At 39.3% G+C, this 23560-nt stretch overlaps 1 protein-coding gene and 1 long non-coding RNA gene across 4 annotated transcripts in view; one reads left to right on the top strand and one right to left on the bottom strand.

Moving 5' to 3' along the window:
* The window catches only part of pianp (PILR alpha associated neural protein), a 47067-nt gene that overhangs the window by 5434 nt on the left and 18073 nt on the right, over positions 1-23560 (bottom strand). For all 3 annotated transcript variants that reach the window (XR_009062851.1, XM_057833149.1, XM_057833150.1), the window contains one exon: positions 4277-4420. Coding sequence is in view for 2 of the 3 variants with exons in the window: in XM_057833149.1 (XP_057689132.1) it covers positions 4277-4420 (144 nt within the window). In the remaining variant the exon portion in view is untranslated. The remainder of the gene's footprint in view (positions 1-4276; positions 4421-23560) is intronic.
* On the top strand, positions 4368-8314 carry LOC130914186 (uncharacterized). The gene is made up of 3 exons (XR_009062853.1): positions 4368-6446; positions 7435-7475; positions 8261-8314. It is a non-coding gene; the product is annotated as an uncharacterized LOC130914186 (long non-coding RNA).

The raw sequence follows: 23560 nt of genomic DNA, 5'->3' as shown, positions 1-23560 counted from the left end.
CAGGTGTGTCTAAACCTTTTACTCTGAGGTCCGCTTTCACAAAAATAAAAAGATTCAAGGGCCAACTTGAAATCCTTTCACTTTCATTATATATCGTAATATCGTACAGCATTTATATGTATGTGGCGGAAAACACTCAGGTGACTTGAAGTTCCGCTCTGAGACCTCAATTTGACCAAAATTGTCCTATATGCATGTGTGACACATCATTGGAAAGCTTAAAATCTTTATTTTCTGGGGGAAGAAAAATCTTGAACTGGAGGGCATTTAAAAAAAAATGTAAACAGCAAAACCCTAACTGGAGGTAAGAGCATGCGAGAGCAGAATTAAAGACGCCATGATTTTAACGAGATATTATCGCGTACTTACCTTGTTTCAATCAAAAAACTCCATGTAGCATGTATCATGTCAAGACACAGATGTGAATGGCCACAGCAAGATTTTTTGGGGGATTTTACGGGTGAAACATAGTAATATAACAAGTGTCGTGATGCAGGAATCGCAGACATCAAGGGGACTTCAAAACAAGGGCTGCAGAGGTGTGGAATGACGCCCAGCCATAGACTTCATAATATATTGACGGGGCACGGGGCTGATTAATAGGGGGCCTGCATTGTTGGCGTGGCCGTCAAAGCTGACCGAGTGGAATCACAAAGAGCTTTTTACGTTCAAAATTCTTGAATAATGTGAGTAAATGCTTAAATCCCTGAATTCTTTATAGGTATGGACGTAAAAGAGTCTCGATTCTTGGTTGAAAGCAAAAAAAAAAACATGAACTGATCATTTATTTTACGTAAATATTGCGAATTATAATGCTAGTCAGTAAGCAAATGTAGCGGCCGGGCCGCCTTATAAAAACAGCTTTTCCGGTGAAAATTCTTGTGAATAAATGCTTAAATCCCTGAATTCCTTTTAGATATGGATGTAAAACAGTCTCGATTCTTGGTTAAAAGCAAAAAAAAAAAAACGTGCAGTTAGCATTTATTTTACGTAAATATTGCAAACTATGATGCTGGTCAGTTAGCAAATATAGCGGCCGCCTTATGAAAAGAGCTTTTTACGTTCAAAATTCTTGAATAATGTGAGTAAATGCTTAAATCCCTGAATTCTTTATAGGTATGGACGTAAAAGAGTCTGGATTCTTGGTTGAAAGCAAAAAAAAACGTAAATATTATATAAATAATATATATATATATAAAATAAGTAAATATTGCAAACTATGATGCTGGTCAGTTAGAAAATATAGCGTCCGCCTTATGAAAACAGCTTTTCTGGTGATATATTCTTGTGAATAAATGCTTAAATCCCCGAATTCATTATAGATATTGACTAGGGCTGTCAAAATTAACGCGTTAACGGGCGGTAATTAATTTTTAAAATTAAACACGTTAAAATATTTGACGCAATCAACGCACATGCCCCGCTCAAACAGATTAAAATGACAGCTCAGGGTCATATGCACTTGTTACTTGTGTTTTTTGGACTTTTGTCACCCTCTGCTGGCGCTTGGGTGCGACTGATTTTATGGGCTCAGCACCATGAGAATTGTGTAATTATTGACATCAACAATGGCGAGCTACTAGTTTATTTTTTGATTGAAAATTTTACAAATTTTATTAAAACGAAAACATTAAGATTACGATTAGTTCATTTTTAAGCTGTGATTAACTCGGATTAAAAATTTTAATCGTCTCACAGCCCTATTGTGGACGCAAAACAGTCTCAATTCTTTGTTAAAAGAGCAAAAAAAATGGGCGGTTAGCATTTATTTTACGTAAATATGTATGTCGAAGAATGACGCTAAGGCCGTTTCGGGAAATTTCTGCCATCGATTTTTTTCACAACGTTTCAAAATGCATGCATGGTACGACAAATATAATAATTAGCTTGGATCCTTCGACAAATCACTCCTGAGACACTCCTTCCTGTTTGTAAGCGGTACAGCTTTCGTACTTTTTCAACCTAAATTCGGCGTTGGATCGCTGCATGTGTTGCTGTGGCCGAATGCGAATAACTGAAGCGGAGTGTGGGATGGCCCCCTACTTGATGGCGTGGCACAGTTTATGTCGACTGTGACCCGACAATATAATTATGAAGTCGATGGCCCAGCATGTTAATATCTCTGCACCCTTTTCTTGGATCGCCTTGGCTTGAATACAGTCTTAATGAGCTTTAATTGGCTGCAGTTACAACGTTGGGAACGCTCCCACAAACGGCTCTGTAAAAAAACAGGATTTGACCAACATTGTGACAGCCGATGCAGACCAAAAATGACGTAATGTCCGGGTTGTAAAATCGCGCCAGCAGACCCTGCCCGCACAGTGAGCGCCAATGGGCAACACGGGACAGGTCTGTGAAAGTGTCCTACCCGCATCATTCCTGAGATATACACTCACCGGCCACTTTATTAGGTACACCTGTCCAGCTGCTCGTTAACACTTAATTTCTAATCACATGCGGTAACTCAGTGCATTTAGGCATGGTTTAAGACAATCTCCTGCAGTTCAAACCGAGCATCAGTATGGGGAAGAAAGGTGATTTGAGTGACTTTGAACGTGGCATGGTTGTTGGTGCCAGAAGGGCTGGTCTGAGTATTTCAGAAACTGCTGATCTACTGGGATTTTCACGCACAACCATCTCTAGGGTTTACAGAGAATGGTCCGAAAAAGAAAAAATATCCAGTGAGTGGCAGTTCTGTGGGCGGAAATGCCTTGTTGATGCCAGAGGTCAGAGGAGAATGGCCAGACTGGTTCGAGCTGATAGAAAGGCAACTGTGACTCAAATGACCACCCGTTACAACCAAGGTAAGCAGAAGAGCATCTCTGAACGCACAGTACGTCGAACTTTGAGGCAGATGGGCTACAGCAGCAAAAGACCACGCCGGGTGCCACTCCTTTCAGCTAACAACAAGAAACTGAGGCTACAATTTGCACAAGCTCATCGAAATTGGACAATAGAAGATTGAAATAACGTTGCCTGGTCTGATGAGTCTCGATTTCTGCTGCGACATTCGGATGGTAGGGTCAGAATTGGCATCACCAACATGAAACCATGGTGGTATAATGGTGTGGGGAATATTTTCTTGGCACTCTTTGAGCTCCTTGGTACCCATTGAGCATCGTTGGAGTGCCACAGCCTACCTGAGTATTGTTGCTGACCATGTCCATCCCTTCATGACCACAATGTACCCAACTTCTGATGGCTACTTTCAGCAGGATAATGCGCCATGTCATAAAGCTGAATCATCATCTCAGAATGGTTTCTTGAACATGACAATGAGGTCACTGTACTCAAATGGCCTCCACAGTCACCAGATCTCAATCCAAGAGAGCATCTTTGGGATGTGGTGGAACGGGAGATTCGCATCATGGATGCGCAGCCGACAAATCTGCACCAACTGTGTGATGCCATCACGTCAATATGGACCAAACTCTCTGAGGAATGCTTCCATGCCTCGAAGAATTGAGGCAGTTCTGAAGGCAAAAGGGGGTCCAATCCGTTACTAGGATGGTGTACCTAATAAAGTGGCTGGCGAGTGTATATGCATGAAAGAAATGACGCAATTAAATCCCGGGTCAATTTACACGGGAATTTATCGGGATATGTGTGTGAAAGGGGCTACAAGCATTCATTAATGCTCATGACATTGTCATGTCATAATTATGATGGTCTTATGATAATGTTATGATGCCGCTGTCAAATAAAGTGTTAGCGGTTAATATATTTTTGTGTAAATATCCGATAAAACAGTAAAGACAGCTACGGCTTATAGTCCGGTCCGGCTTATCTATGAAAAAATTCTGTTTTCGTGTCAAATTTCGTGCGTATACAAGGTTAAAAGGTTAAGCTTCACAGTAAAAAAATGAACGACATGTTAATGGGAAGATATTCAGGAAAGAATATAAGTTGTGACAACCAACTCCATTCTCCACTGATGTGAGGTAAAGTGGCGGAGAGGCCCGAAGCTGGAGGAGGGATGCACTCCCAAACGACTCAAGCTGTATCATAAGGGACTGAAAAAGACAAGTGCTGCACTATAATTATCCTTATTGAGATTAATTCTAAATACCCTCAAACAAAAGCAGCATTCAGCGGATGGTGGCCAAGTATGAGCGCCTTCTTTTTGGGAGCCCCAGAGTGACTCATCATCAAGACAGGGAATACTTCTTTTTACAAGGCGCGAAAATGCTCCTCGGAGAAGCCGAGCGCTGCATTTAAATTTCAGTACGACCTGGAGATGAAAGGTAGATGTGCGTGTCGTGAAGCGAGTCGTTACCTCTCCCGGTCGGCAAAGGAGGAGGCGCTGCGCAGCGTCTGGCGGCTCTCGTCGGAAGCCAGGGCGCACGGGAGTGCGCGGGAGAGGGGTGGGGCCACGCCATGGGAAAGTGGGGGTGGATGCCGGGAACAGCTGCGATCGTAACTGGAGACATGGATGGATAAATGGAGGTGAAGAAAGGAGAATGAGTGTGATTGATTCGTTAATACAGTTTACATCATATGGGACAGCACTACTGATTGGGAAGGCCTTGGGTAGATTAGATTGACCTGAGGGGGACACTGTACACCTGTACACGCATGCGTAATGCGTAATATGGTATATCTCAATGAATTAGTGTACTATTTCTAGTGATTTTCCTTGGCAATGGCAACTGATCGTGTCTTTAGCAATTTAGAGGAATTTGATGAATTTTGTTTCTGTACCAATTGCTTATACCAATGTTGTTTTTGGCAGCCCTTCTCATTTTCGTCTTTCGAATGAAATACTTACCGTATTTTTCAGACTATAAGTCGCAGTTTTTTTTCATAGTTTGGCTCGGGGTGCAACTTATACTCAGAAGCGACTTATTAGTGTAATTATTAACACATTATTATATCATTTCACGTGTTATTTAGGTGTTTTGGAGTGACATTTATGGTTTGGTAAACTTGTTAGAATGTTCTTTATGCTATAGGTATTTGAATAACTGTTAATAGCTATGGCCACGTTCGTGTTCTGCCTTTGGCAATGTATGTTCAATTGCATTATTTACTTTTTTATATAGAAATGCATGCTTTTAGTTTCTGGCGCTTACAAGCCCAAGTGGGGGCGCACTCGCACTTGTTTACGCGAAGAAGAGCGCTCACACGCCAGAAGAAGTCGGACAGCTACGCAGCGTCTGAGCGAGTGGGCAAGAGAGCGAGAGAAACACGGCTGCGAACCTACAGTACGTTCATTGTTTATGCTTGTAAAATATCTCTACAGAGGCAGCGCCTGTGTATCATCTTTTCTGTTGTTGTGTGTTTTCCACCCGTGATCGGACACTTAGAGCCAGTTGTGTGGTTGTTTGAACAATGTGCTAATGCTTGCGAACGCATGCTAACGTTTGTGTCATTGCTGTAATAGCAGGTAATTATCATTTATTTACGTTCATGCGAACCTGTTTGGTATCGAGGACGAAATGGATTTGTATTATTTCTATTTTTAAGTTTCACGCTTCAAATGATGGCGTCATAACGACGGCCAAAATAAAGTCAGCAAATTATACGGACGTCTAGCATCGTCATTTGGGAGTTTAGCTCGCTGTATAGCCAGGACCAAGCCGTAGCGTCCTGGTGAGAACAGTACATTCCCATTTCGTTGTTCATGTATCATGTAACATTATAATACTTTACACTTGTTCAACATGTTGTTCTCTATTGTATTTTTATTCTAAATTGCCTTTCAAGATGACATCTGTTCTATGTGTTGTATTTTATCAAGTAAATTTCCCCAAAAAATGCAACTTATACTCCGGTGCGACTTTTATGTTTTTTTTTCTCTTTGTTGGGCATTTTATTGCTGGTCCGACTTATACTCAGGTGCGACTTATAGTCTGAAAAATACGGTATTGGTCTTAGCTATATTTTTGTCATTTCAAAATGTGTTAGTCTTCGTATAGTTTCGTCAACAAATACTTATAATGTCTTTGTCTGTAAAAATTTAAAGATTTTCGTCCCCCCCAAAAAAAAGGTTTGCAAAAATTTTGAATGAACATTGACAGACGAGCACATATTGTAGCATCTACAATCAGGGAGTGCCAAAACGATTATTAGATGCACCGTGATTCGACTACGATTCATAAATGTTCAAAAACGATGATTTTCCCTTATAACTTTATGACAGCCACTTGTAGCGGAATGAAATTCAAGACACATCTGCCGCCCGGACACCTTTAACGGACGCACGCATGACGTTATGATGGATGCTGCCGGTTACTGAGCGAGAGATTTACTCCTTTTCAAAACGCTGGAAAAAAATTTGTGTATGAGACAGGCAGGGACCTGGCGGTCGTGCTTCTGTGTGCAAGTTATTTTTTTAGAGCGAGAGGGGAAGAGAGATAGTTCGTTGCGCCTTTTCTTTCAGATGTCCAGCAGTAATTGGAAGAAGTCCCTAGTGCTTTGCTAAGTCCCGCGTCCGTCTATCAGAGGTGAGTACACGAACCCTGTTGTACTGTTTAGCCTTTATTGTTGTTGTTTTTGAGAAGTTACTAGTTAGCGCCGAGCGCTATGCTAATTAGCGTCTTTGCTAACATGTATTTCCATGTCAAGTTGTGCGTTTGGTGGTGTACATAAGTTACTCCAGATGCAGAACATTTCAAACCAGGATTAAGTACAGAGGTAACTACAAACATGCGAAATAGTACAGAAATCTGTGAAAACTGAAAATTGGTAAAAAGAACTCTTATTTCTAAAGACACTTTGTTTGTTTCCAGGAAATGTGGAATTCATTCCACCAGTGTAAATTTTATTGTATTGTTGAGAGAAATAAGTACTGCATTTGAAACAGCTAATATTTTTGCACCTTCTTGTGAAAACGAGGATCTCAAGGTCAGCTGTGTGTTGTATGGGCATGTTGAGAAATAAGTACTTTGCCTTTAAAATAGTTAATGTTTTTGCACTTGCTTGTTTAAAATAAAAAAAGGCAGTTTAAGGGCAGCTTTTTGTTGTATGGGCATGGGCATTACTCAATATTGGAACTAACTAATTCATAGAGTAATCGACTACCAAAATAATCGATAGCAGCAGCCCTTCCATGCTGGATTGGTTAACTCCCATAGGTCCCTCCCTGTTGATCTTGGGTCACTTCCTGTTGATTTTGGAGCATTTCTGTCATTTCGTCAAATTTTGGTGATAACTATCGTGCACCTTGATTTTTTTCTGAAAGTTGATTGGGGGGGGGGGGGGGGGGGGATCTGAATTTCACAGATATGTATGGCGGAAAACGCAGACAAGGCTGAAAAAGCAGTTTTTGCTTTTGCATCCCTCTTTATATTAAACTGCTGAATTTTAAGCCAAAATAACTGTTATGTTTGATAGAACAATATGTGTGTATGCTGCCATAGCAGTTTCATGATGCATTAAGCCCCCGAATTATTTTTAATTTGTCCGTTTTAACCTGGAGACCCTCGTTTACAGACACCGCGGAACCGCTTTTGTTTCAACCCAGCCATAAAAAGGTAAGTGATTATATTTATTATTTGAAATGTCTCTTATTTTTAGCTTAGAATCATTAATTGATGTCTGTTATTAAGTTTAAAAAAATAAATAAATAAACGACTTTATAAAATTATTAATGCACATATTTCAAATTTTTAAACAAATTACGTCACAATGTAAAAACAATGTCTGGAAATAGGTCACGGATATCTACCTCATAACTATCGCTTAATTTTAGTTTTTTGTCACTGTCGCATTTCCCCTGATATTTTAGATCAGGGGTCCCCAAACTACGGCCCGCCTCCACATTTGGTTCGGCCCCCTGAACAATACCAGAGAGCATTTTGATTTTTTTTTTCCCCCAATAGTGTTATTTATTTCATGGCTTTTTTCTGTGAAGAACCCAGAGAGGGTTATTTGGTTATTATCTATTTAATTAATAGCGTTAATATTATATTATATTATATTATTATTTTTATTTTATTTACTTTTGTTCCGTGAAGAATCCAGAAAGGGTTATTTGATTGTGGCTTTCTGAAAAACAATAAATTTTTCTGTTACAAACTGACCTCGGCCCCTCATCAGAGAAGGGAAAAGTTATGTGGCCCTCACAGGAAAACGTTTGGGGACCCCTTTTGTAGATGATAATTGATCCAAACAAATTAAAATACTTTTTTTTTTTTAATTACGTTTAAAAGGATAAGAGTAAATATTTGAAAAAGAATATTTCTGCATCGTGACCCTCATTATACTGCCGTGTTTCACCCATAAAATCTCTAAAAAGTCCGGTTTTGGCCATTCACAGCTGTGTCTTGACACTCGGTGCTACATGCTACATGGAGTTTTGGATCGAAATAAGGTAAATACGCGATAATATCTCATTAAAATCATGGTGTTTTTGATAATGCCTCTCATGCTCTCACCTCGAGTTAGGATTTTTATTTATTTTTTTTTTTTTTTAAATGTCCTCCTGAGCTTTTTAATGATGCACATGCATATAGGACAATTTCGAAGTTTGGCCAAATTGGGGGTCTCAGAGCGGAACGTCAAGCCACCTGAGTGTTTTCCGCCATAAACATTATGCTACCTAGTTGTAAATGGCATTACAAGCTCTTTGTGATGAGAATGAATCATGAATAGATTCAATGTGAAATAACCCAATCTTGCATGAAAATTAAATCAGATAAATCTGATTGGATTAGAATTGAGTTTTTCAGAGTGCTTCCGATATTGTTTACTCAGTCAGAAAAGGCCATGCAGGCCGTGACCGCCCACCGCTGGATGAGAAGCTATGAGGACGAGTGCAGAAACAACACAGGGGAGAGCGGCAGGAACAGCACAGTCATTTGGACATCGGCAAACGCATTAACGCTGCCAATGCGAGAGAGGATTAGTGGCCCTCGTTGGACTCATTAAAACAATGTCCGTGGGAAGGGAGAGGGGGAGGCGGGGTGTCAATCGGGGATGGGGTGTAACAAGGCATAGAACTGGACGTGGAGGATAGGGGGAGCTAATAAATGTGAGTTATGTTGGAAGAGTTTTGTTAACTCTCGTTTTCTAACTCATTGCTAGCCATTGACGACGATAGACGTTTGGTCAAGATCTGTATTAGTAGAGCTTGTTAAGTCATTGGCTGCCACTGACTGTGATGGTCTATCACTGTCAATCGCACTAAAACAACTCCACTTCAAAAGAGACAAGAAATGCGAGGGAATTAGAAACTCAAGAGAATCAAAAAGAACCTTTGGGGGCTGGATTTAGAAAAACTTGACAGCAAAACTGCAATTCTTAGGGAAAAAAAGAGCTTGTCTGTGTATATGAGACCTAAGCTATGAAAAGCCTCATAAATAAAACATATCAAAGCATAAAAGTTACTGTACCTTCTGCCTAGAGCCGGCATAAACATCGGTGAATGGACTCAAAGTGCCAGCTGTCTCAACACCTGTGCAATGCACTATGGGCTATGACATCAGAGGGTTGCCTAACTTTGCTAGTTCGGCAGTAAAATGCTGCAATGTGTTCACCAGAGAGGAACGTGTCACAAATTCTCCTCTTTGAACTGGACAAGAATAATCCTCAAATGAGCAAGCAAGCACAAGTGAAGCAGCCTCTTACGTAGAGAAAACAGCAAACATGTTTTGATGCTCTTGGCGGGATTCGCTGATATGTTGACACAAGTCAAATCAGTTTGCTACAAAGAGATGGATTTTATTATTTTTTTAAAGCGATGGTGTCAATCAAAAATATTAACTTGGCTCTCACTTTCTTGCTTGCTATTGATGTATCGATAGATCCCGACATGCTGGGATTAAAGCTGTCAGAAAACTGTCGCGACTAAAAACAAATCATCTCTGATTTTGATGTTGTTGTTCTGCTTCATACTTGTGCTCCAATTGATTGTGGATGTTTTCTCTTCTGGGTGGTTTGATATTTTCAATGCAAGTGCCAATCCTTGGAATCAGAAATAGAACTATACGTGAATATAGTGCTAGAACACTCAAGAGCGGTCCTTATCTCGAAATCAATACGACGTCTCAGTCTGGGATTTATAGGTTGAAACTAGAGTTGTCCGATGCTATCAGATAGCCGATAATATTGGTCGGTGAAAGCATTTTAAAATGATAACGGAAAATATCGAGTAGAGTTGAAACGATTACTCAAATAATTTGAGTAACTCGATTTTAAAAATTGGTCGAGGAATTTTCCCCGCCTCGAAGAATCGTTTAATTTTGCCAGCTCTAAGCATGATGGTTTGCCCGGACTACTTTTAATGCGGCACAATGCGCTCACGTGACGTGCATACAGGAAGAAGAGAGGCGGCGGATATATTTGATTTCAACCACGCATTAATATAGCCATAACGAGAAAGAAGCCAACGGAAGCGAAGAGAAAGACACCTAGAAAAAGCAGAAAATGTCGAAATTGTGGGAGCATTTTGAGCTGGAGACCAAGGCGAACACTGTTTCATGTATTCACTGTAAGACAGCATTTGCATAACACTACATGCTTCCGCACCCCGGGCTGGACCCCGCGACCGATGACCGCCCCTGAAACCCGGGCCGGGCGCCACCGAAGGCACCTCGTTTACTCTGAGAGCAGAGGAGCGATACTCGGGACCAGTGTTGTTAATCTTACTTTAAAAAAGTAATTAATTACAGTTACAAATTACTTCTCCCAAAAAGTAATTGCGTTAGTAACTCAGTTACCTGAATGTAAGAGTAATTAGTTACTTGGAAGAGTGGTGATAATTTTCATGTTTTTTTTTCTCCCAAAAAGAAAAAAAAAGTTTAAAGGATTTTTGGGACAATTGGCCTTAGCCCAGTTCTTTACCCTAAACTTAACTAGACACAGGGGTATTGCGGATATTGCGATAACTGGATAGTAACCTTTGCTATGTGTGGAAGTCATTTAATGTTGTGAATCAAACATTGTTAAAATTGCTCCCATTATTGCATTAGTTCCCTTCCGTCTACTTTCAACATGTGTAAGTTTTAAAACTATTTTATCATTTTAAGATAGATTTAAGTCAAGATTTTGCCGATTTAGGAGCATTTTAGATAAAAACCCTTAGGTTCGCTAGGAAGTTTCTCTACAACAGAACCTTTCTGAGAGGTCTACTGCTTTAAAATGGCGGTTGTTTGCTAACACATCTAGTCCTTTATACATGTTGCTAATGCCGCCGTGTCATTTGCATCTAGTTCTATATTATGTGATATCTACCGTAGCACCATGTGGGCGTAGTTCGTAGGCTATAGGCTACAGTCAGGTATTATTGGAGCCACAAAGCATCGCGTTTGCAACGCCGTCACAACTCCCTTGCCTCCTCCCCACTCCTGCTCTGCTCTCTCGTCTCCGTGAGTTCGTCTCTCTCAGACTTTTATCCCGTCATTCAACCAACATAGTAACGCATGGTAACGCACGCCTTTCCCACCTCAGTAACGGTAACGGCGTTGCCAAGATGAGAAAAGTAATTAGATTACTCACTAGTGAAAAAAAATAACGCCGTTAGTAACGCCGTTATATTCTAACACCGTTATTAACAACACTGCTCGGGACAAGGTAAAAATAAGTTAACGTAACGCTAATAAATAAGACTAACGTTACTGTACCTTGCTAACGTAACATTAGCCTTGTGGAGGGCTAGTTTTCTATTAATTATGACTACTGTCCATGCGTGGCTAACGTGTCTTTCATACAGGCTTTATTTAATCTGTAAGAACACAGCGCTGTAGAGTGATGAGGGTGTAAAATAAAAACATAATAAAGCTAGCTCTGTATTGATGAATAAAACACCAAGTAGCACTGGTGCCTAATGTACTCCAATAAAGCAGGTATCATACATTTATTTTGAACATTGCAAAAACTCCAAATCCAATCAGGACTTAACATTTAGACTTCAACTTAAAATTTAACTAAAACTTTAAAATAGCGTGACACAAATGGAAATTCAATTAAAATGTGGGAAAAACACCTAACTTTTAAGTGATGTGTGTTATCAAGCGTGATTACACTTTTAGGTAAGAAATAAGATTTTTTTTTTTTCTAATAAGACTAAGTTTTTTGAGTGAAAGCAGTGAATTTTTTTTTTCTAATCACATCTGAGATGCAATTGTTCGCTGTTTTCAACAAAGTGCATCTAAAATTAAGACATTGATTGTCTAAAATGGTTCAATATTAGGTGAAATGTCTTGTTTTCTAATGTATATTTATAACTGCCCTTTACCTAAAAAAAATGTTTTATCCGACTACTCGATTAATTGATGGAATTTTCAGTAGAATACGTGATTACTAAAATATTTTATAGCTACAGCCCTAATATCGACATCGATTTTGGACCAATATGCATATTCCTTTCAAAGTGAATGTAGAAGCCTTCTGCCTTTGTACAAGGACTGGTCACAGCTTAGCACAACAGTTGTGCTTATTGACCATTAGATGTCTCCAGACTAAAATGCTTGGGGTTTGTTATGTGAGCAGACCGTTTGCATTCATGGTGTAAAAAAATAAATGAACAATAAATGATTGAAAAATAATGAATTAAAAACTAAATATAGTGGTGCAATATAGGCTTTTTTTCCCATAAATTCAGTTGGAAGTTTTCTTATTTTTCACAGAATGTTGATTTGGATTTTTAAATTTTTTTTTACATTTATCATGATTAAAGCATCCAATGGGGCATCACAATACAATTAGCCATAGTATGTTAAATCCACGACTGCTTATTACAATGCATGTTTTGACTATCCCAGATAGGGGAATGAAGGGAATATCATCCTTTGTCATATTTATTGTTTGACTGTTTGTATTACTCCAACACATCCAATATAAATTAAATAGCATTTAAATCATAATAAAAAGCAAGCAAGTTGTTGGACTTGGAGTGACTGGAATTTGCAGCACCAAGACAAAGGGCAGATAAGGGCATAACAAATACAGGATGCCTGCTGACTACGGAAGCCCAACGTGTGCGTCATGCAGCTGACAGAGAGATTGACGCTGATGGAGCAAGACAAGCAGGTGATGGCCAAGACATCTACAAGCCCATGTCTGGACCACCAAATTCCACCATCAGCTCTTCTGGTAACTATCTATGGACAGTCCAGAACAATGAAAGGACATCCTCCCCTCTCACAAGGAACATCTGATAACGGAGGAACTCGCGACTGAGAAGTGAACACTCAGCACTCGCGCAGCACTGAGAATGGCAAAATCCTCAAATCTCTTTGCCCTGACAACAGTAACGCCCGAATTCTCCTGTCCAATCCACAACAGACAATAATCCTAAACAACGCCCAAACACACCCTTCTTCCGGACCACAGCCTGCCTCACCAGAGCCTTCAAAAGACTGAATTCTTTTTGCCTGGCACAGCCAGACTATTCTCCCTGTATTTTTCAAACACTGTGAGAAATAGTCTGGGACCCAGCTCATTAACGGCCTCTCGAGCAAAGTACAAAATCAATCGTCCAATCAGATTCGTTTATTTGCGTGACGTGTTCTTAACGAGTAACGTCACTCTTGCGCGCCGAAAGTCGTCTCTACAACAACACAGATGGCGAACGGGAGAGCTGAGAATATGTTCCAATCCGCGGTAAAAACCAGTTTTAAATTACCCAAAACACATCGAAACAAGTCATTGATAACAGTCAACATGGCTCGCGCTAGCCATGTTGAATAAACTTCTCCATTCTCCGCTCACGCTAATTACTTGTCGCTTTAACAACGTCACGTCTGCCCGTCGCTGATTGGTCCACTCCGCTGTCTGTTTGCTGTGGCTTGCTCCGCCCTCGGAATTTGATCCGCCGGACGGTATACCAGGCAAGAATTCTTTAGCTAGCGTTGTATTTTTCTCTGGAACATTTTTGTGTATTTGTTTTTTTTCTCCTCTCCCGCGCTCTTTTGCATCACTGTAAGATTGCTGTCGACTTGGAATAAATTGTCAAATTGTGTTTCAAAGCCTTTTTCCAGCTTTTAAAATTGAGGCAGTGCAAGGGGTCAAAACTAAGGTCAACGCATAGAGCAGGGGTGTCCAAACTTTTTGCAAAGGGTGCCAGATTTGGCATGGTAAAAATGTGGGGGGCTGACCTTGGCTGACGTCCTTTACGTAGAACAATATATTTAAGCAAAATTTAGCAAGCCATTCAGTGTGTCACATTTGCTTTATTATTTTTTTAATGAATAATTTCAACAATTGCAAGCAAGTAGACAGAAGGGAAATTATGGAATAACGGGAGCAATTTTAACAACTGTAACAGTTGATTCACAACATTAAATTAATTGAATGTAGTTTAAAGCTGCTGATACAGAATGGGGACTGGAGTATTTTATTTACTGTTATTTTTACTGTTATATGTTAACTTGATACTGAAATAGTAGTTTGGTTTAGCCTGAGAGGATTTTTGACATACAACCATACATTTAAAAATTAAAAAATTTAAAAAAGGAGGGGGGTGCATCAATAATCGTTTTATAATCGAATCGGAGCCTCTGAATCATAATCGTAATCGAATTGTTAGGTGCCCAAAGATTCCCAGCTCTAATGTCGGCGTGTCTTGTTTGGTAATATCGCCTGACATTGAAATCTTTAAAAACAGCGACTGTCTCTTTACAAATGAGGCAAGACAGTTGTTGCGTATTTTAGTGAAGAAATAGTCCCAATTTTCACCTATCCTTGAAGCGTCGGCCGTCACAGTCAACTTTCTTTTTGTTGATGTTGATTGTCGCCATTTTAGAAAATGGAATTAATGGGTCACAGGGAGTAATGTTGCTTAGCCCTTAAATACTTGCAACCTGAAGCAATTATCAGAGAATCCCAAAATTTGAAAAAGTAAGGTCCTAATTAGGGCTGGGCGATATGGCCTTAAACATGTATCACGATAAATTGAGCAGATTTATCTCGATAACGATAAATGACGATAAATTCGCCCAAGCGTACTGTTATATAATTTGAAAATCTGAATCAATGCATGAAATACAGATTAACTGTTTCTTGTTGATTTATTTACCAGCATTCAATTTCATATACTGTATTTAACAATTGTACATGCAGTCTAAACATTAAGTTTATAAAAATGTATTGTAAGCAATAAGAATTCAAGTATGTACACTATCAAAATCAATATGCCTGTGCAAACATGTCATTGTAACACAAATGACTTGCAGCTTGAACAGTACACTTCAAAAAGACAACTTATTGTTAATGGCTGCTGTGACATAATTATTAAATACAAGTGTTTACATTATGGTTTCAGGGTCCCCCCCAGTGCATTTTTTAATAAATGCACGCACAAATGAACCCCCAAACAAACAGAGAGAGACACACACATTAAAGCTATATTGATCTTCTTCAAATGAAACGCTTAAGATTTTATGATAGCAATAATGACACAGAAATAAGCACATACAGAAAAATAGCTGGGGCCATTTCTCGGTCATTATAAGTTTCGCCGTTGGATTGTACTTTATGCTGAATGATTTACCATCACAAAAGCTATCAGAGGAATCACACACAGACAGATACAAAATAACGCCACATAGTAATTGCTAGATGCAGTCCGTGCCCACTCCACTCATTAAGTTCAGCCGTTTCGACAAAGTTAGAGCTGCTATCCGACTCCATCACGTTCATTTGTAGCGTTAGCCGCTAGCTAGCGTTAGCCTGGCTACCAGTGGAAAGCACTGAAAGCACCATCTCCGGAAATCGTGAGAACAAGGGAGGACAGCGGGTGAAAGCCCGTCTGGATGCCACCAAGAGTCTACTAAATGTCGGTTGAAAGTTTGGTGAACCTCCCTTAATCCACACTCCATCACGTTTTGCTTGTAGCGTTAGCTGCTAGCGTTAGCTTACCGGGCTTTTGTTTGATTGGCTTCTTGACGATCACGTGACTCCCTACGTAAGACCATTGACTGCTTTCTTAAAGGGGAATGAACATAGACGAACAACACAGAATCAAAGCGGGATGAAAAGACTATTTTCTTGTTTTATTAATTTACCTAATTTACCGACATGGTCAAAATTACGTCGGTCATCGTTAAGAATTTCGGTGACGGTAAATTTTCGGTTTACCGCCCTGCCCTAGTCCTAATGAAACGTATTTTTCAAATTTGTAAAAAGAAAAGTCAAAATGAATATGTGTAATAAGCGCTCTAATATCTATAACCCATGCTAAATCATGTTTTTTTCTCATGGAACCTGCAGATGCATGTGTTGACTTGCATCCATCATTTTTTTTTTCCCCAAAAAGAAATGTCAAAATTCGAAATTAGTCTCAAAATCATGAAATTTTAGTTGTATCATATATGATACATTTGGCAATAAAGGGTTAAAGTGCTGCTGCCTTTTAGTGGGTAAATGAGGAGCAGCATTTCGTGTGTAAGCTACTTCATATGCTGGTTGCAGTACTGCTGACTAATTTATTAAGTCTGTGTGCGGGCCAGATGTTATTGATTTTATGACAGAGGCTGGGGGCCGGAGGAAATTTGCCCACGGGCCGCATTTGGCCCCTGGGCCGGACTTTGGTCATGTCTGGTGTAGGGTTTGGCAGGTTGTTGGGTTCCGGGTCAGTGGAATTTCGCTAGCGTGGTTCCAGCTGTTCGGCTGGCAGGATTCCGGCAGTCTGGCTAAAACGTCAAATTCCTACAGTATCGGCTTGATATTGATGTGGCTTTTTGGAGTTGGACAATATATGGATATCGGTTAAAAAGTCATTATCAGACAGCTCTAGGTTTTAACCATTTTTTGTACAACGTATGTCCTCTTCCAACCCCAGCAACACCTGTCCTCAGCTTCCGTTAAGCTTGACAGCTTCACACCCATGATTTTCACACCCAGAAAAAAACAACTCTAAGTGCATATGCAGCTCCACTGTAATCAAAATGAATTGGATGGTGGCCACTTTCCACTATACTCTATCATTGGAGTCCATCTGCACTCCAACACATGGCGTTATTTACACATTTATGACACTCGAGTGCCAGCCAGTCTATCACGCCTCACAGAAATAGCGGGAGAGCGACAATGTGCTGCTTCGTCCCTAGTTTGAATAAGGTCATCGTTGAAGCCAATTCTAGAAGCAACAGTTGGACCCTGTCAAAAGACTGATTTTTTTTTTAATTGTGTAGTAGCTCACAGGAAAAGGGAGGATTAAACAGCAAGCCACACGGGGACACAAAGAAGACTGGTGTTGGAGATAAGATGCAAAGAAGACCGCATTAGAGAACGGCAGCCACAATTACAATAACCATAGAAAGCCAAGAAGCTCAAGGAAAGAATTGTTGGGGGAACACAGGTATTCAGAGCAAGAAAGAAAATCCCCTCAAGGCAAAAGTGGGAGGAGAATGAAGGAGGTTTGATAATGTAAGAATGTGGGGGCAAATCGGAGCTCAAGTCTGAAAAGCGAATATGAAGTGGAACAAATTACGCTCTTCTGGGCGCTGATTTGAAAAATACGATTGGCAGTAAGGAGACGGAGAACGAACGCATAAATAAGCGACATAAAACAACAAAAAAACCTTGACGGAGGAAGACGCGGGAAAACAAGGCGTAGAAGACCCGGCGGTCAAATCAACTTGACATTATTGGTCTGATCAGCAAAGCGTGGAAGTGCTCTACTATATCATCTAGATGAGTCCCCCATTTCCCGCTAATGGCCACTCTCTGGCGAGGCAGTATATAAGGAACGCCCATCCCTTGTATTAGCTGCATAATGGCAGGTAGAATATTACCATTTCTCAAGACTGAGAGCAAATCTTTAAAGGTGTTATCAGTACAAATATGAACAAACTAGCAGTGGTGCGTCCCTCGAGTGGTGACAGTGAGCAAGATGGAAAAGCAATTGAATTTACCACTATACTGCAAAAGCTTACAGACTGGAAAACTGGCTGAAAGTAAAGTAGTAATTGGGATCAACTAATGCTAGGTGAGATTTTATATCACGATAACGATATTCTACAGTGTACCATATTTTTCGCACTATAAGTCGCAGTTTTTTTAATAGTTTGGCCGGGGACGCGACTTAAGCCTGAGTTATGCTCCCGCGTTGCGGTGACGGCCAGCGACTACGGCGTCACAACATTCGATGGTTCTCCGGCCAGGTGCCACGTTGCTCTGTAATTCACCACCAAGCCACTAGAGGGGTGTGGCGTTATCTTTGTACGGTTTTGGGGCATGCTTGTTGACTTCCACTTATCTAGTTTAACGGAGAAAAAAACAAACAATGCAAGATGGAACGCTTGAATGTGGATTTTTAGCTCATCAACATTGAATAAATGTTGATCATACAAATGTTGAGGTGCAGGCGACACAGAAGATTGTTTCGAGGCGGTCTGTCCAACTTTTGATGCCACATAGAGAGTTCTAGCCTCGGATGGAAACCAGCTAGCTGTGGCGGCAAGCTTCGAACTGGCATCGAGCACTGCGTCCAGCATTTTGTCCAAGGTCTGCAAAGCCCTCCAGCCCGATTTGTATGCCGTGTCCTACAACCAGCATATATCATAAAAGCATCGAGGCATTCTCAATCAGTAATGATGTATCGTTTGTGAACTGTCTGTTGTTGAAAATTAAACATCAAAACAACTCTTTTGACACCAAACTTGTGCTTTATTCTTCATATACTTGAAGTGTGACACGTAAATAAGTCACAGACTGACAGCAAACATATGCACGCAATAAATGATGAAGTGCAACAACCAAAAATACGACATAAAGTGATAAAAGGCTGGCCGTTTTTGGCTGACTGGGTTCACACAGATCAGTCGTCCTGGTCCCTTTGCAGAAAAACAGCCCCAAAGCATGATGTTTCCGCCGCCATGCTTCACAGTGGGTATGGTGTTCTTCGGTTGCAATTCAGTATTCTTTCTCCTTCAAACACGAGAACCTGTGTCTACCAAAAAGTTCTATTTTGGTTTCATCTGACCATAACAGATTCTCTCAGTCCTCCTCAGGATCATCCAAATGCTCTCTAGCGAACCGCAGATGGGCCTGAACTTGTACTTTCTTCAGCAGGGGGACACGTCTGGCAGTGCAGGATTTGAGTCCCTGACGGTGCATTATGCTACTGATAGTAGCCTTTGTTACTGTGGTCCCAGCTCTCTGTAGGTCCCCCCGTGTGGTTCTGGGATTTTTGCTCACCGTTCTTGTTATCATTTTGACGCTACGGGGTGAGATCTTGCATGGAGCCCCAGATCGAGGGAGATTATCAGTGGTCTTGTATGTCTTCCATTTTCTAATAATTGCTCCCACAGTTGATTTCTTTACACCAAGCGTTTTACCTACTGCAGATTCAGTCTTCCCAGCCTGGTGCAGGTCTACAATTTTGTGTCTGGTGTCCTTCCACAGCTCTTTGGTCTTTGCCATAGTGGAGTTTGGAGTGTGACTGACGGAGGGTTGTGGACAGGTGTCTTTTATACCAATAATGAGTTAAAACAAGGTGCCATTAATACAGGTAACGAGTGGAGCCTCGTTAGACCTCGTTAGAAGAAGTTAGACCTCTTTGACAGCCTGAAATCTTGCTTGTTTGTAGGTGACCAAATACTTATTTTCCACTCTAATTTGGAAATACATTCTTTAAAAATCAAGCAATTTGATTTTGTTTTTTTCCACATTCTGTCTCTCATGGTTGAGGTTTACCCATGTTGACAATTACCGGCCTCTCTAATCTTTTCAAGTAGGAGAACTTGCACAATTGGTGGTTGACTAAATACTTATTTGCGTGCATGTGTGCTCACCCCCACCCCATAATTTATTGTTTGTTTTATATGCCCCGTTTTGGTCATGAGGTGACTTATGAAACCCCTATTTTGATATTTGAGTAATTATTTAGAAAAATGTTGACTTAGTAATGGTCCAAATTCTTTTTTCATGTCCTAAATAGCAAATATTCTTATTTTGTTTTTTTTAATATATATTTTTAAGTGGAAAAAACTTGTCATATTTCTGTATTTTAAAATATATTTTTTTAAAATAATGTATGTATGTATATATATATATATATATATATATATATATATTTTTTTTTTTTTAATTTTAATAACAGAGGAAAAAGTAAATATTATTTTTGTTTTTTTCAAAATAGAAAATAAAACTCTGTAAATATCTGATTTTTGTAATCCCTCAATCTGTCATTAACGACTATAGACATTTTATTAAATTTTGAATTTAGCAAGAAAATTGACGTTGAAGCCCATGATGACTTTGCACAAAATGATGCGACGGACTGTATTTGGCCCTCAAGTTTGAAATGTGTGGTGTAGTGTGTAGTCAGCATATCTAGTCCATGCCTAATAGTGGCAATAGTGACAATAGAAATAATTACGACGATAGAAAATTTACTATCATTTTCATTATATACCATGATATCTCCCAGCCTAGTGTCAACTATGCATGTGCCGAAATGAAATTCTGACAGTATGATTTAGCAAAAATATCACGTTATTGCTATTACAGCTCTAATATGTGTTACTTTGAGATATCTGGGTTAAAAAAAACTTTTTTCCATTGAATACGATTTTTATTTTTCAAAACATATTAGCAAATTGGAACGTAAGTATAAAGTTAAGCTAAAATAAAAGTCATTTAGGTGAGCATAAACCCACAGCCACAGCTCAACATTATTACCATCAGAACAAAAAAAATTGAATTATTTTCCTTAAAAAGCACGTGCGTATGACTCGTATCATGTTTACATTATACACTCTCTTTCTCAACACAGACAGTTGCCAGAGAGATAAAAACACGTTTTACCACTGCTAGAACACACTGACACATGCTGGAGTCAACTCGTAGCTGGTGGGAAACGTTCATGATAGTGTTTACTAACCTTTAATTTTCTATAAATTAGGGCTGTCAAACGATTAAAAATTTTAATCGAGTTAATTACAGCTTAAAAATTAATTAATCGTAATTAATCGCAATTAATCGCAATTCAAACCATCTCTAAAATATGCCGTATTTTTCTGTAAATTATTGTTGGAATGGAAAGATAAGACACATGACGGATATATACATACAACATACTGTACATAAGTACTGTATTTGTTTATTGTACCAATAAATCCACAAATGGCATTAACATTCTTTCTGTTAAAGTGATCCACGGATAGAAAGACTTGTAGTTCTTAAACGATAAATGTTATAGTTACAAGTTATAGTAATTTTATATTAAAACCCCTCTTCATGTTTTCGTTTTAATAAAATTTGTAAAATTTTCAATCAAAAGTAGAGTTAATATAATAATAATGAGAATAAAAATAACAATAATAAAAATAGAGTGACCAAAGTCTAAGTTTTACGTGTATTTTGCATAGCTATTTTGATATGGAATGCCATTTCATTTTGCATTGTTGTTTAACTGTGTGTCAGAATAGGGCCTCATTACTATAGACTGAAGTGCTTTTCTTTTTGTGAACATTATTTTTTTTTGGGAGAAATAGGGATATTATTTTTGTTGTGTTTTCACTAAACGATATTTACAGTGGGGAGAACAAGTATTTGATACACTGCCAATGGTTTTTCCCACTAGCAGTGTATCAAATACTCCCCACTGTATATTTGTTCTGAAGGAGTTGCCAATAAACGACGCGGTCCAAAGAACGCCTGTGTCCACTCGCCTTTACTGTATAACATATATCTGTACATATCTTACCCAAAATACAACAAGAGACACATAATTGCCACTAAAATAAAGAAAACTTACCGAAATATGTCTGGAGCACAAATAGCAATTTGCATTGCATTGTGAATACAGCATAAACGTCTCACAACTACTAATTCTCCCACGTTTAGAAGAAATAACATGAGTATGGAACGGCGCTGCCCCCAAGCGGCTGGTGGCATTCTCTTCACTCTTAATGTCCATAAACGGTCTCATTGTAATCTGTTTGAGGCAATATGTGAGATGGTCATTCACCCAAGCGCCTGCAGAGGGCGGCAAAACTCCATAACAACAAGAAAGCGTTTCACTGTACTGTCATTTAAATCTGTCTGAGCGGGACATCTGCGTTAATTGCGTCAAATATTTTAACGTGATTAATTTAAAAAATTAATTAACGCCCGTTAACGCGATAATTTTGACAGCCCTACTATAAATGCGAAATCATATTGGAGGTAGAGATGTCCCGATTGATCGGCATGCCCGATCGATTGGGTCCGATCACGTCATTTCAAAGTATCGGAATCGGCAAAAAAATATCGGACATGCCTTTTTTTAATATATATACATATATATATATATATATATATCTATATATATATATATATTTTTTTTTTAATTAAATCGTTTTCTAATTGTATTTAACATTACAGACATAATATGTTACACTCATCCAGAGTCTTTAGTTTAGGCTGCAGGTAGGGTTATCAAATTTATCCCGTTAACGGCGGTAATTAATTTTTTAAAAAATTTATCACGTTAAAATATTTAATGCAATTAACACATGCGCTGCACGACCCACTCATGCATTGACGCGTTCAATCTGTAATGGCGCTGTTTTACCTATATATAGAGCTAAAAAGCAGTGTAAAATGAGTAGAGTGAATTTTGGCAGCCTTTGGAGCCTTTTTTTAATTGGCTAAAGCCTTACAATCTCTCTCCCTACGATTAAAAATATCGTGGGAAGCAATGTGGGGAAGAAAGGTAGTAATTTTTTCTTAAAACCCTATGTTATTTCCCAACGCAGAGAAGATATATCAATTGGTACCACTACGCACAGTCATGGTTGCACTTCCCATCATGCATTTGGGCAGAACAGTTAAATGGCTTCAGTATCATTTACTGAAAGCTCAACAAATACACTAGATGGCAATATTTAGTCACAATATACAAACTCACATTTATCCTTTAAGAATTACTAGTCTTTCTATCCGTGGATCCCTCTCACAGAAAGAATGTTAATAATGTAAATGCCATCTTGAGGATTTATTGTCATAATAAACAAATACAGTACTTAGGTACTGTATGTTGAATGTATATATTCGTCCGAGTTTTATTCATTTTTTTCTTAATGCATTGCCATAATGTATATGATCGGGAAAAATTATAATATAATGACTGGAATTGAATCGGGAGCAAAAAAAAGCAATCGGATCGGGAAATATTGGGATCGGCAGATACTCAAACTAAAACGATCGGGATCGGATCGGGAGCAAAAAAACATTATCGGAACAACCCTAATTGGAGGTATTGCCTCCTCAGCAGCCACCCTCCGCAAAGATGTTTTACATATCAGTTTGCCCTGATCCTCTAAGCCGCAGCCGTCTGTAACTTTTCTGTAGCCGAAATATTCCCATACCAGCGATTTTGTTTTCTTCGATGGGGGGTAAAAGTTCAGGAGTTTCACCTCCTCCAGCAATCGTGTAGCACAGCTGACTCACTGACACTGGGCAAACAACCACTAGAGGAGAGTTGAGCCTTGCAGCTGCAAGCGAGGGATTTCTCCCTGCATTTTTGATACATAAAAAATATCTAATACTGTAGGGACGGTTTGACGTAAATTTTTTGCGGTTTTGAAACCATGACGTTCTCATACCACGGTATACCTTGAAACTGGTTATCGGCACATTCCTATAGTCAAAAAGTGACCATTCACTACCAGCCCTGTTGACATTTTTC

Source organism: Corythoichthys intestinalis, chromosome 4 (assembly GCF_030265065.1).
Source record: "Corythoichthys intestinalis isolate RoL2023-P3 chromosome 4, ASM3026506v1, whole genome shotgun sequence".
Classification (NCBI taxonomy): domain Eukaryota; kingdom Metazoa; phylum Chordata; class Actinopteri; order Syngnathiformes; family Syngnathidae; genus Corythoichthys; species Corythoichthys intestinalis.
Note: the sequence above shows the minus strand (reverse complement) of the source record. Positions and strands in the feature narration are given on the sequence as shown.